Raw genomic sequence first — 14558 nt, 5'->3', positions numbered from 1 at the left:
CCGTGAAATAAATCAGCGCAGCTTGATCGCCAGGAGTCGCAGTGCATTATGTTTCTCACGAAATTTTTCAATCGACCGATTACTAACTATTGTTCACTATTTTCACTATTTTCACTAGTATCACTATTTTCGCGAAAACAGTCAGAGCGAATTTTATGCGAGAGAAGAATAAAACCCGCAGGGCATAATAAAAATGACGGCAAAAATCGTCCTCGAGTAGATGAAAGTTTAAACGAATATAGAAATTGTAATATAATACAAGTTTATTAAAGATCGATTCGTTCGCATAACAACATGGAACAATCTTCATCCAAATGACATATGACATACAATTTATAAAATTAATTATGTATAGTGTTTTTGAGTTTTCAGATGTTTATAAATATTATATACATATACAAAATGCTTCACTGTTTCGATACATAATTTACACATATATGTGCGAGAAGATAAATTCGTATTGACATAATTTTACAGTCCATCTAATTATTATCGCCACGAACATGGAATTTTACACAATAAATTTTTCGCATCAAATTATTTGGTCAATTTTGATGTTACGATGAACTTTTTTGAAATCGAAATCGAATCTTGGTTGCTATATTTTCAACTAATAATGTGATTTTGAACCACTCCGATTACCGCATATCACAGTTTCTATCTTTCATTATATTAATATTTTATTTCAGACCTTCTCAATTCATTGACTGTGTGAATAATGCGGAAAATAATTTTTTCACTAAAACTTGGAATATTTGTTACGCGTCGTATGAATCAATTTTCAAGAATCGGTTATTCCCTCCGATAGAAAAATTGTTAATTTTGGATCTCCCAAAATCGTAAAATAAAAAAAAAAAATAAAAATAAAAAAAAAATAAAATAAAATAATAACAATAATAATAACAATAAATACTAGTAATATGCAGAAGGTAATGTATATTCCAGATGAAATATTCGTACCTACGAATATAAATATATAAATATAATATACGGATAAGTATACCTATTTATACGGATTACGATTTTCCAGTTAAAATTTGGTTTTTGAAGAGAAAATTATACAATAAGAAGAATAATAATAATAATAATATTAATGACATTGATAATCGTTACTCGTGCGATACTGAAATAAATATCATACCGACCTCGTATTGTAAATTGTCAAAATTTCAACTGTAAAAGGTATTTGTATATGTATATACGCGGACACACGGGCGCACTAATACGATGATACATAACATACACACTAGAATGGTTCTTGAAATTTATGAATTTCGATTGTCTCAACCACCGAACCGGCTCCAAAGGATTCAAAAATAATTCCCAAATTTTTTCAGATTTTGAAATCTTTAAATTTCGAGTCATCATACATAATCAGCGATCCAAGAAACCCTCCTCCATCAAATTTCATCAAAATCTGTTTGGCAGTTTTACTGTTCCCTTGAAAAGGGTTAAATGGAAAAATCGACTCTCTGGCGGCGCAGGTTAAAGTTGAGATAAAACTCTGAAACAATTAGAGAATCGTTGGTGAATTATTTGGAGCCAATTTAGGAGGTGAGACCGTCGCAGTTCAAAAATAATTATTTTTAATGACCACCCTAGCCACACACACACACACACAAAAGATGCCATATATTAAATGATTCATTAACTTTGAACGTCAAAGTTGGAGCACCTTTCGAATATAATCAATAATTATATCCGAAATGTTGATTTAACGAAAACTAAACAAGAATGCAATTGAAGGATCAAGGAAAAAAAAAAAATCACCCATAAGCGTAAGTTCTATATAAATGCTATTTGACGTAAATGCATTCAATTTATCATATCAAAATATTCAACATCGAAAAGTTGTACATATATACAACACGTTATGTTGTTTTACGAAGTTTTGGCCCCTGTAGCAATTGGACGAATCGGGGTAAAAAAAAAAAAGGTGAATATACTAAACTATACAAGTACCGATGTTAGCAACGTACGATTTACAGTCGGATAGATTTAGCTAATTATTTACAGGTCAACAATCATTCATAACGCATGTAACGGCAAGTGACGTATAGGAATCTATGATAACAAGGTAAGCATTTTATTTTTTAGATACTTTTTACTCTCTCACATGCTTTCCAGACGCGTAACTCACCGAACGTTAAATGTAACGATGGTAAAAGTTTCGAAATCGTTATTAGAATTTGTATAAATTTATCAGTACGGACATGACGAAATTAAATTTTTCCCCATTTTGACGAGTCCGACAAAAAGCGAATGAACAAAAGTTCAACTAGTACGAGAGAAATGAATCGTGTTATTGCTTATGCGTACAGAGATTATGAGCGTTAGTACCTCTTGCTGTTCAATTTAATTTTCAACCGTCGTAAGCATTCAACGCTTCCTGCAATTTGTTGACAATTTTTTTATAAAAAGCGATCTGCTCGGTTAGATGATTTTTCATAGCTTGTTTGATGTGGACCTCGCGTTCCATTTGAAAATGTGTTTCCTCTGCCATCAGAGCTCTGGCTATTACGTCGGTTCGATGCGAAAGTTCTCGTAATTGTTGCGGCTCCATTTTATGCTCGCTGACTAGCCTCTCCGAATCCTTTCGCTTCTGTACGGCGCTCTGTGTGATGACGTTATCAAGAATTACCAAAATTCGAGTAACAAAAGGAAGAAAAAGAGGAAAAACTTGACTCCTAACTCACCTTGTGTATGCTAATAACGTCGGGGAAACTGCTAATTATTCCTCTATAAATATGAAATTTATCGCCAAGCGGTTCCCAGTCAAATTTCGGTTGTTCCTCGTACAATTTTCCAATTTCGTTGTAAGCATCTCCCGTTACTTTTAAAGCGGAATTCAGTATACCTCTACTATTATCGTCGGCGTCAAGAGCAAAACCTAAGGATGTAAAAGACTGGGCAATTTTCTGAAATTCTCTCTTGTACAAAACCTGGTGTTTCTTTGACTGGTCAACAGCCATTGCCATAAAGTTTTTAACGACCGGATCAAGTCCGTTGATAAATTTGGCAAAAGCGTCATTCTCTATGTCGACTTTAACCGGATCCAAAGGTGTGTCCGGACACTGAAGTACGTTGAAGTAATTCACTCCCAACAGTTCGTCTTTTTCCGCCTGCCGTTTTCCAGCCTTCCATCGTTTCTCGTCTGTGCAAGTCATAAAATGTTCCCATACTCGACTGCGACATAAAACCGGATGTCTACAAACGTAATCGACAAATTCTTGAAGCTGAGTTCTACGATGCTCTATAAACTGTTCCTCGTAACGACCCGATATTTGTTTATCCGGCAATGGCGGTATTGGAATAAAGCAGTATTTTTCTTCCAGTCTTTCGTGTAACCAATCGAAGTGCTTGTATCTCCTCGACACTTGTATATTGTTAAACTGCAATTGAAACGAAAGTTTATTTTCCCTTCAGGTTTGTCAATTTTTTTTTTTTTATTCACTGTTATCCCAATGATTGTAACTTGAATTGAGCTTTTTTTAAAAACCACAAAATTTCGAGAAAAATAATAAAATGCCCCAAGTGTTGTTGTAGTAAAATAAATAAATAAATAAATAAATAAATACATAAATAAATTACGCAAAGTGCAACTTGCTACCAATACTAAAATTTTTTCTGTAACCAAACGAAAGTGATCCATAATATTGGAGACAAAAAATTTGACCATACATTCATATCGAACAAATTAGCTTTCGTACCGTCGGTGTCAACTGGTAAACAATGAAGCTTTTGAGTCCCTTGAGCTTAGACTCTTTCTTAGGTGAAGTAACAACGCAATTGTACGTATCTATAGCCGGCACCCACACACATCGTCTCTCTTCATTTTCCTCTATAAACACTCTCTCGTTATCAGGTACAACGACTATTTTTGTTCCCATTAAAAAACTGTCTTCCCCCGACTTGATGAGGGTTGAAAATTTTGTATTCTTTTTAGGGACGTTAGATATCGGTCTTTCCGATATGACTGAGTGAACCGTATGCGTTGAAATTGAATCCGCGTAATCCGGATATACCGGTTGCGACGACGGTTGTACAGCCTGTTGTGGGTGATGCTGTTGTTGATTGACAGGAGCTGGCGTATCGTGACCAGCTTCCGAGTCATCGTCCCAATCGTCATCCCAATAATCCCCCGTACCCTGTTGCGACGACGTTGTACTGCCTGAAATAATTTGTACCAAATCTTCATTCGCTACATTTTCCTTTTGAATTCACGTACTCTATATTTCATCCCCATAAACGACGCTCAGTTAATGCGAATGTCATAGTTATTTAAATCAAGTTCTCAGTGCGGTTATTTCAGACAAAGAGAGAATAACCAACTCGACTGCTTCGCGTGATACTTTCGTGATAACGACTGGTATGGAATTACAAGCCACAATGACACAGCTGCCGAGAATTTATCAGAAAAAATATTTCAATCGACAGAAGCATTACTAAAAACATTTTATCAGATAATCCAATTTAAACTTTCAATCAACACCGACATGCGGAATGTGAAACAACTATTTAGAATACAATTTACTCAGAAACTAAATGAATAACATGGTGGAATTTGTTCTCGGAAATAAATTCCCTGACCTTCCTTGACCAGTCGTTCAATTTTCCCTGATTCAAGTTCTTATTGTCTTCGTTAGTTCTACGAATCCCCAATTCTTCGTTTCAGTTCAATATAAATTCATCAGGAAATTCAACAACGTCAAGAAAAATCACATGAAAACACATCGAAATATATGTATCATACATATATGTGTCATATACGCTGTGCGATATAATATCATATGCGCTGTACAATGAAAGAAATTAAGAATTTTTTAATTTCCTTTCGTGCCATTTATTAGACGTTTGGTCATCTTTTTTTGACCACTGAACAAATTTGAAATTCCTCGTCATTTCCATGATTCCCAGACCAACTTTTTTCCCCGACATTTCCCGGTTTTCCCTGACCGTGGCCACCATGAATAAGTATTTCAAGCGAATTAATACTGTATGACCAAAGAATGATTCATCAGTTTCTTCGTTCACAATGCTTTGAATTGTACATCCCACCAACATTTTAAATCATGGTTTATGTTCAACTTTAGTAATTTGCAACAGTTGATCGCAATCCAGTCAAACTTTTGATAACATTGCCTCAACTTTTACACATTTCAACTGTTCTAAATCGATTCAAGTCAATTTGTTGCGAGTAGAGTACATGTTTTGTACCTGTCATAGGAGGCGCGGAAGCATTGGGATCAACAGGCTGTACATAAGCAGCCGGAAAGAGTCCAGACTTTCCACTCTGATTAACGCCCTCGCACCATCCATCTCCAACGTTAGCTCTGATGACGGTTAAAATTTGACCAGCATTGATGGAGAGCTCGGCAGTCCCTGGCTCTCCAGTAAAGTCATACAGGGCTTGTACCTACGCGGGATAATTGCACAAATAAAGAAAAGCAGCATTTGAATAATTGTGTTTTTACAATGCTAGGAAAATATGAATCGAAACGACAATGGAAGCGATGTAAAAAGAACAATCAAAACAAGTGGATTAGTGAATGACAAAGAGTAGAAAATTTACTGCGTTGCTTTCTTTTGAATGTTGTTCAAACCACAATTATCGAGATTAACAATGTGTTAGAAAGAAAGAGAGAAAAATCTAGAACAAAATATCCTTTTGTTATTCTTTGTGAAACAAAATCGAACAGATGAGCACAATGAGTCATAGAGGCAAGGATTAATCCGGTTATTCATAGTACGAACAGAGTGCAGTATGTTGCATGTGTGTGCATTTCACTTTCTCTGCTTCCTCAGTCTTTTTTTTCTTAATCCAAATACTCACCTGATGACCCTCCATGTTGCTAGTGTCACCAGAACCTCTTAAACGTCAGTTGAAACGAGTTGATAAAATGTTTTCGCGGCGTTTTTTATTCGCCAGACCGATTATATCAGTCGCACTTTGCCAACATGACTATCTAATCTAATGACAATTCGATCATCGTAACGTGTCGCGACGTTGGTTGGCTCACGGTTCACTTGTAATCAACTTGTTTTACGGAGATGGTATGTATACTTACCTATAACTGCTCCCACTCAACTATATGTATAAGTACATACACACATGCGTATATGCAATGCGATACGTGTATTATTACGCATGCTTGCCTACCCGAAACTATGTAAGCACATCAAGACGTGACAATAACACCCTCCGCTGAGTGGCGCTGATGTGCCGGCGGTCGATTTCTCAAATTGTGAGAATATATTTGGAAAAATATTATTTCGTCTTAGTCTTAATTCAAATTATTCAATCACTTGCATTGGCAATTTCACTCTCACACGCAATAGTAAAATCTTTTCCTAACGAGGACTAATCACGCGAGTATTTCAGGCATGTGAGCTTTTGCCCAACCATGAACTATATAAACTTTTCTTCAACCACGAACTATAGAAGCATTCAAGAGCGGGCTTATCGCGGGGATGCCCAAAATTCCAGGTAGTCTCGGAACGAAGCTATATTAACGCCGTATTCGAAAATTGACTGACAGTACTGTCAGCAATCTTTCATCTCTTTTGCGCTGCCGAGTTCATGGAAAGCTCTGTTTCTGTCCTAGGGAATTTTCAGTACTGGCAGTCAATTTACAAACACGACCCAAGTCCACGCGCATAAGGCGTTATGAAACTTTACAAGTAATTGTTTTGTAGTTTGAACAATTGCGGACAAATGCGGGAATCGTGTCGTTAATGCAATTTCCGGCCCCTGTACTTTTGATAACAGTATCGGTGAAAAGAAGGAGATAGCATCGTGAATAAGCAATCAAACTTACTCAACTTCTTTTTAATAGTGTTATTACACAATTTTAGGCCTATTATTCAATATACTAAGAGAATATCTTGGAAGTTAACACTCGGTCAACGCCGACTCGGCACCACTCACGTTCATCATCTGTTTTTCGCAGGCTGGCCATCCCATATTCAATTTTAAACTGCGAAAGACCAAAAAATAATTGCATCGACGACGACGACGATTATGTTTTCGTTTTATGTATGGGGCATTTCCTGTCAAATCGTCCATGAATTTGAGTTTTTGATTCCATGGAAATTTTTATGGGTGATCTCACCTAATGTGATAAGGTTTAAGGAATTTTTTCGATTTTCGACCTTTCGCAGTTTAAAATTGAATATGGGATGGCCAGCCTGCGAAAAACAGACGAAGAACGTGAGTGGTGCCGAGTCGGTGGTGACCGAGTGTTAACTTTCAAGGTATTCTCACAGTATGATAGTATTAACATTCTATGAAATTCGTTAAAATTTCACCAGGTTGAAGGTAGTATCGTTATGGTAACGAAACGTTGAGAAAAAATGACTATTTTCTCATTTTTAGTGATTTTGAGGGAACTAGGATTAAAAAATATGAGAATATTTCGTTTTATTACGGTTTGCTGAATTTTGAACAGTTCGAAAATTACGAAATAACGGTTTTTCCTCAACGTGAATCGTTGCAGTAACGTTACTAACTTCAACATGATAAAATTTCAACCGTCAGGTTTCACTCTTTTGTTTTACTAAACTAGTCAAGCAACATTCGGCTGATAATGGCTGCCAGTTACAGTTTTATACTATCCATAAAATCAACCCGCATAGAGCACGATTACTAAGAGAAAATATATAAATTCCAAATTTCGGTCGCTCAAAAGTGTAAAATATGAGACGGGTGATTTAATATATTGTAGACGGGAGGCTTTAGGATATTAGCAATAAGATTAAAAGAATCACATGCGAGACTCACCCATCGCCAGATTGTCCATGGAAACGTTAGCTGACCCCGTGGAAGTGGTCAAGTCCGATGGATTGTTCTCAATTTTTCACCCACTTTCACGAATTCACTTCATTACATAACCGTTACGTACTTGTTCCAAAGACAAATAAGCAAGATTTAAGAACCTTCTAAGCGACCGGTTCACTGATCATTACTATAGGTTATTTTCGAAATAGTACCATGAACGCAGATGATGCGAAACAGAACCGAAATTCGGGCACACGCGAAAAGTGATACAAACTGAGTCAAAATCTCGATTATGATTGGACCCCCCCCCAGCAGACAAGAATCAAATAGGATTGCGAGATTGTTTAATGAAACCAACTTCACATTGATGCACTAACGTTGCTGTGAGACAAACACACTGATTCTAAATTTTTCGAACCCGAGGTAAAAAAATGTTGATTGTCTTTTTGTCAATGTTGAATAATCATCTTGAAGCCATGTGCATTTACTGATTTAACGCATATCTTAGAAAGAAGAAATTCGAACATAATTACGTACATCCACGACAGTTTAGTTGCCCGAGTAAATGAATATTAAACGATGAAATCAAACATGCCGACTTGAGTAGCTAACACGTGAAGACCATGCGGTCAACGTTCCACGAAGTTCTGTTTCTGCGTTCGGCAATTTTAATGTCTTAAATCACGGCGATCACTCGATATTTTCAATACGGCTGCATTTATCAATCACCAAATTCACTTTAACGAAAATAAACCGGCAATTCACACGCATATCACTCGCAGCGAGACAAATATTCGACCAGCGATGACTCGAAACCAAAATGGCAGCGCAATCATTCGTCAATTGTTCTAACGTTACGTCAAAGAAGCCGCCAAACCGTTAACAGGTTAGCCAAATGCCATTTCGGAAAAAACCCGATCACCGAATCGACTGATCGGTGGTCGTTATTTCGTACCATTTTTTGCAATCCACGAATATCAAAATTATTCAGGTCTGTACTCGATTTTAATGTTTATGAAAAAAATATGAGAACGGCTACTATTCTTTTTGTCAGTCTCTTGATGACGGTTTGATGCTCTGTGTAACCAAATAATTCGACACGATCGAGGTAATTTTATAAATACTCACTACAAGTCTCATCAGCGGCAGAAAATTGTTATATGTGTTAAATACTCTGATTTTAATGAATTTCTCACAACGTGAATATTAATTTTGACGAAAATTCGGACAAACTGAAGTGAGCACTGGAGCACACGTGTTTCATTTGAGGATAGAACTGGTTGTCGCGACCACGGTTACATACAGGTCTTGCAACGAATGTGGTGGGGGGTAGTCAATTCACGTCCGAAACAAAAGTACAACTTATGGCTACATGAGCGGCGTTACGAGTTATTCATAAGCTTATTATTGTTATTTGGCGGAACCCTACCAATCTTTTTAATACTCATACACAGATAACCTTACGTTGCAATGTTACTCATATGCCTATGAATAACTGACACCGCTGCGTAGTGGCCAGTAGTGGCAAAAAAAATTTGGACAATAACGCAGCTACCCCCGCCACTCAAATTTCAGTTCGCTGCAAGACCTGCCGTAGATTGTCCGCACTGATTGACATGTACCGATCGTCTTTTGCTTCCCAACAGCCGGACGAAACTAATTTTCACCGCATTTATAGCATCAGCGCCATCTATAGGATGTAGAGATTGGTAGCAATAAAATCATGAGAAGGCACAGGATCGAGCGACGCTTCTATTTGTCATCGGGTTTGTGATACAAGGCGTCGCGATCGTATGTAGAATTAAAATAAATTATTCCATCACTCCATGGAGCTATGAGACAATTGAAATATTCGAAATATTGTTTCCAAACTATTGTAAGAGTGACATGAAACAGTAACCTAGTGATAAAAATCAGTTTATATAGAAGGCTACCAAGTGGATTGTTACCTCATGTGATAAGCAACCGGTTTTTAGTCGAAGTGAAAAGATCGTAGCATCTCAAGTTAACTGAAAACTAATATTGTCACAACTTAGGTTAAAACCGCGCGAAGCGCGTCTTTGAGCGATTCGACCCGGTGGAAATTAGTGACAAACAAAACCGTCGAGTTCCGCGTTTAAAATTAATCCAACTACTTGTTATCTCCGTATAATTTGAACGATGAAAGAGGTTATGTAAATATTCAAGCAACAACCGTCCTCACCGCTTGTAATGCGAGCCGCGAATTGTCGGAGGAGGTTCTGACCCTCATGCGGCATCTTCGTGGTATGGTTCTCTACTGTTTTTTGCTAAGGAGAAGCTAATTGTTATGTAAGTATAAAAAAATAAGAACGACCAAACACATATAAACAAATGAATACAGTCTCTTCTCATCGCCCCGATCAATTTTTACTTCTGACTTGGGTCTAATCAAAACTAAATAACACATCTCGTTACGTTTTGGAATACCTATTACAGGGCTGACCAGGATTACGATATGGGCCCTGCCACGGAGATGATGGTTACTGATTTTGACGACGAAAGAACACTTGACGAAGAAGAGGCTCTAGAAGGCAGCGAAGACTCTCATAACGAATTATCTAACTTACAAAAGGTACGCTCTCATCTGTTGTACAGTATTTGAACCACGCAATTCTCATCCACTTAAGCCAAGGTTTGGATAGAAACTCTGGAAGAAGATAAAGAAAGAAATGAACAAAACGCACAGAATCTCATATCTTACACTTTGACAACACTCAAACTTCAACTTATCTATTGATGATATTCTCTTATTATTCTCAAAGAATTGTCTCTATCCACTTTGATCTAGATACATCTCTTACTTTCTCAAAGAACAAATATATCAATTTTTATCAATAGATCTTGTGAGTAAATCAGAGTATTCCTGTTTCTAACATATTCGTGGCTTCAGCTCTGAAAGACTGTAATTGTAAATAGAAGTAAGTCAATTGAAAGCTGTGGTCGACAAAATTGGAAACATGATGTCAGAATTATTTTTATTAAAAATATTTTTCTGCTCTCATTTCCCATTTTTCAATAATTTTTCCTAGATCAATCACAAAAATTTCATGCCGATTGAAAAACCGTTGGAAACCTTGAAAAATTTCATTTGGAATCAATTTTATCTTCCGATTATAAAAAATTGCGAACAAGATTACTAAACCTAGGAAATAAATTTTGAAACACTATTTCCTGCTTGTTTCTGCATTTTCTAACAGCCACGTAATATGACAATAATTAGGTATTCACAATTTACCCATTGAACGTGATGTTATTTCAAGCATTTTTATCAATGTTAGATTGACCTTGAAAGTCAGAGATATTTTAGACAATCGATATGGAGGCATATCATTTTTTGTAACATCAACAACTGTTTCGGAAAATCGGGACAATATCTGAGGAGAAAAAATGTTCAAGTAATTTTTCAATTTACTCGACGTTGACAAAAAATTAAAATTTCTCTCGAGACTTGATTCTCTGCGGTGTCCGTATTGCGACACCATTATACAATACATTATACAACCGTAACGAAGAATCATTGAAAGCTTAACGGAAGTTGATTGTGAGACTTCAATCAAGGCTCTGTCCACAAGCCAAATGCAAAGTTCGCATCTCGAAAAATCAGGAATGAAAGAATTCCTCTTTGAAAATCGAAGCTAGAAACTGCACAAGTCAATGGTTCAAAGAAATTTCTAACAGAAAATATAGCGTGGAAAAAAAAACGCGTCAGACCGGAAAACCTGCACACCCGAAAAAAAAAAAATAATTAACAGGAAGGAGACATGCCGTTGAAGGATTTACTCGCCATGTACGGATACGGAGATCCATCAACGGAGAATTCCAACAGTTCGGATCGCATGATTCTACCAACAACGGGCTGCGACAACGAGGTTGACGCACAGTCCTCGGACAAAGGAGACGCTGACGAAGATGTGGATGCGGATGCTGATGCGGACGACGATGAGGAAGACGCAGACCCAATGGGCAACGAGCCGGACCTGAAGCAGTTTTATACAGAAATGGTGAAAGCTGAAGAGGCTGGCACGATAGACAGAGAAGGCATCGGGGGCAGTGGAAGCGGTGGATCGTCGAGACTTCTGCGAAGTGTTTCACGTCCTCAGAGCGAAGAAGAAGAGGATGACTGCGATTACAGTCCCGACGAGGACGAGTGGAAAAAAACAATAATGGTGGGGAGCGACTACCAGGCTGCGATACCCGAAGGCCTCTGCCGCTACGACGACGCTCTCCCATATGAAAATGAAGATAAAATGTTATGGGACCCGAGCCATATACCGGAGGAAGAGACCGAGGAGTTTTTGGAACGCGCTCAACTTTCGGCTGCTCGGGGAAGTTCGATACCGGCTGGCTCGCATGTAAGGGACGACGAACAAGCTCTGTATCTACTTTTACAATGCGGATACAATTTGGAAGAGGCTCTGCGGAGGCGCAGAATGAACGTTGTTCCCTCTACGGATGCCGTCAGTTTGTGGTCCGAGGAAGAATGCCACAACTTTGAAACCGGACTTCGGACTCACGGAAAAGATTTTCACTGCATTCAAAAGTGTAAGGTACGTATCAGCGATTGATTTTCATGGATTTTACAGGACTGAATGTATGTGATTTGATGGGGGAGGGGAGTCGCGAAGAAAATTTTTTCAATGCACTTGACCGAGGGTTTTCATTTGGGCAATAATGATATGCTGAGATTTTTCACCCGGAAGTGAATATTTTCTTTCTGACTTTTATCTCTGCTTTTCTTGCGACGAGTTGTAACGATGGTTTGCGAATGATCTGAATTTCCAGTCCTGTAGAATCTTCCATGATTATTTATACACAAGTTGACAGAGAGGAAGCTAACGAACAAGTGTTGGCTTCAGGTGAAAACGAGATCGGTGGGAGAACTAGTACAATTCTATTATCTATGGAAAAAGACAGAAAGGCATGACATTTTCACTTCCAAGGCTCGCATAGACAAGAAGAAGTATTCTCTCCATCCCGGCATCACGTGAGTATTTACTCCTCCCGTTGAGACAGAAAACCCTCTTTTCGAATGAATCAAAAATTGCCAATATTATAAACAAGCAACATGAGCTTGGCACGCGGCGAAAAATAGTTACCCATGTCAAGTTTATTTGAGGTACAAGTTTTTAAATGTATTCACAGAATTTAATTGACTACAGAACAGCTTCCTAGTTGAATGTCAGGGTTCGCACGCACAGGGAAAACCAAGAAAAATCAGGGAATTTCTTACAGTAGGGAAAGGTCAGGGAATTTCGAAAACAAGACGAGAATTTTCAGTCTATCAAAAACAAAAAAATTATCTTTAAAATTTTTTTTAGTTGCATGACTTCATACATTCTATGTAAATATATTACTAATTATAATTATAATACCTAAACTTCTTTTGTTTCTGTAAATTGATAGTCAGATAGTAAGATATTTACAAGGTAATACCGAAGGTATTAGTATTAATGTGTAAGAAAATTTTCATTAATCAGCGATACAATTCTTGAAGGTTGCTGTAAAAATGCTATTTTCAGGTTGGAATACCCAGAAAAATTCGAGAATTTCAGATTCCAAAAAGTGTACGAACACTGAATGTAGAAAAAATTAATAAATTTTTGATCTTTAGAGGCACTCTATCGAAGTAAATACCAAAACAACTTAGGTGAACTCGTAGAGTGACGTAATATGTAATGTAAGCAGGGACTATATGGACCGTTTCCTGGAGGAGCAAGAGGGAGTTCGAGACCGTAGCAGTTCGCCGAACAATCACTGTCACCACAGCGTGGACGGGGGTAAGCGACATCAGAGATCGAGCATTAGCTCGGCGATAAACGAAACTGACACCAAGCATATAGATTCGTGGTCGACCAGTGGAGGCGTGGATCCGCTGGCAGATACGAACAACACCTCGTTGCAGCCACCGGCTGTAAATTCCCTGACGAATTCCTCCGGCACGCTTCGTCACATCGAGTACACTTCCCACGTTATTCACGAAGGACCTGCCGAGGGAAGCACCTCGCTATGGGCGTCCAGACAACATTCTAATAACCAGGATGGAACCGTAGTGGAAAGCAACGAGCCCTCCTCCCCTGAAATCATTTTACCCCATCTGCCGCCTTAGCGTACGTTTATTCGAGATCGTTTTTTATCGCAAATTATTATTATTATTATTCTAGAGATAAGGAGAGTGAGAGAAAGCGAGAAATGAAACTAAAGAGTTGACGGATGAAAGAAAAATATGACAACGATAATAATCATTACCATACATGGTCTATCGTGACGCGTAATGTTTGTTGAAACAAATAAGCAAACAAACAAAATAATGCTAATAATAATGATAATAATAATAATATTATTATATTTTTCTACTGCATAATATAATTATTGTATTGTATAATTCAAAATTTCGAGAGAATTTTTAAAGATTTTCGGACTCCACTAAGAAAACTTCTTATGGACTTGTGACATTAAAAGTCTTGTACAGACCAGACGTAGAAAGAATTTGATGTCTCGGATTTTAGTTAACTTTTTTTTTTTGTTTTAACGGTAATATTTTGTACTCTCCTTTGATTTAACTTCTATTATAATTATAGTACTCGGTTATTTTTAGAGACAATAATCCAGTGTACGTAGTAGGAATTTTAATCCACTGATTATATTGAAAGGTAATGGCGTAATTGAGAAACGTGAAATTCTAAATGGTAGGAAAAACATTTTGTTAATTATTCATCGACTTTTTATGCCCCATTATGATTGTCTTTGATTTTTAGTATTG

The 14558-nt window shown here is 37.4% G+C and overlaps 2 protein-coding genes across 8 annotated transcripts; one reads left to right on the top strand and one right to left on the bottom strand.

Annotated features, from left to right (window-relative positions):
• Positions 1 to 78: 78 nt before the first annotated feature.
• On the bottom strand, positions 79 to 5970 carry LOC124182394 (sorting nexin lst-4). 2 transcript variants are annotated; one of them, XM_046569603.1, is made up of 6 exons: positions 5834 to 5970; positions 5218 to 5416; positions 3711 to 4171; positions 2697 to 3392; positions 2341 to 2614; positions 79 to 1504 (listed from the first exon to the last, which is right to left on the bottom strand). In XM_046569603.1, exons 1-5 carry the CDS (start codon positions 5846 to 5848, stop codon positions 2363 to 2365), a joined length of 1623 nt encoding a protein of 540 aa, XP_046425559.1. In that variant the 5' UTR covers positions 5849 to 5970; the 3' UTR covers positions 79 to 1504; positions 2341 to 2362. The 2 variants fall into 2 exon arrangements, with proteins under 2 accessions (XP_046425559.1, XP_046425558.1); XM_046569602.1 differs by having other exon boundaries at positions 79 to 2614.
• LOC124182398 (mesoderm induction early response protein 1) lies at positions 5921 to 14503 on the top strand. Of its 6 annotated transcripts, none has more exons than XM_046569625.1 (6): positions 9546 to 10087; positions 10235 to 10370; positions 11551 to 12345; positions 12655 to 12782; positions 13484 to 13575; positions 13639 to 14503. In XM_046569625.1, coding segments are annotated over exons 1-6 (1419 nt in total). In that variant the 5' UTR covers positions 9546 to 10085; the 3' UTR covers positions 13905 to 14503. The 6 variants fall into 6 exon arrangements, with proteins under 6 accessions (XP_046425579.1, XP_046425581.1, XP_046425580.1 ...); XM_046569624.1 differs by having other exon boundaries at positions 13481 to 13575; XM_046569623.1 differs by lacking the exon at positions 9546 to 10087 and adding an exon at positions 5921 to 6054 and having other exon boundaries at positions 13481 to 14503.
• The last annotated feature ends 55 nt before the right edge of the window (positions 14504 to 14558 follow it).

Source organism: Neodiprion fabricii, chromosome 5 (assembly GCF_021155785.1).
Source record: "Neodiprion fabricii isolate iyNeoFabr1 chromosome 5, iyNeoFabr1.1, whole genome shotgun sequence".
Lineage (NCBI taxonomy): Eukaryota > Metazoa > Arthropoda > Insecta > Hymenoptera > Diprionidae > Neodiprion > Neodiprion fabricii.
Note: the sequence above shows the minus strand (reverse complement) of the source record. Positions and strands in the feature narration are given on the sequence as shown.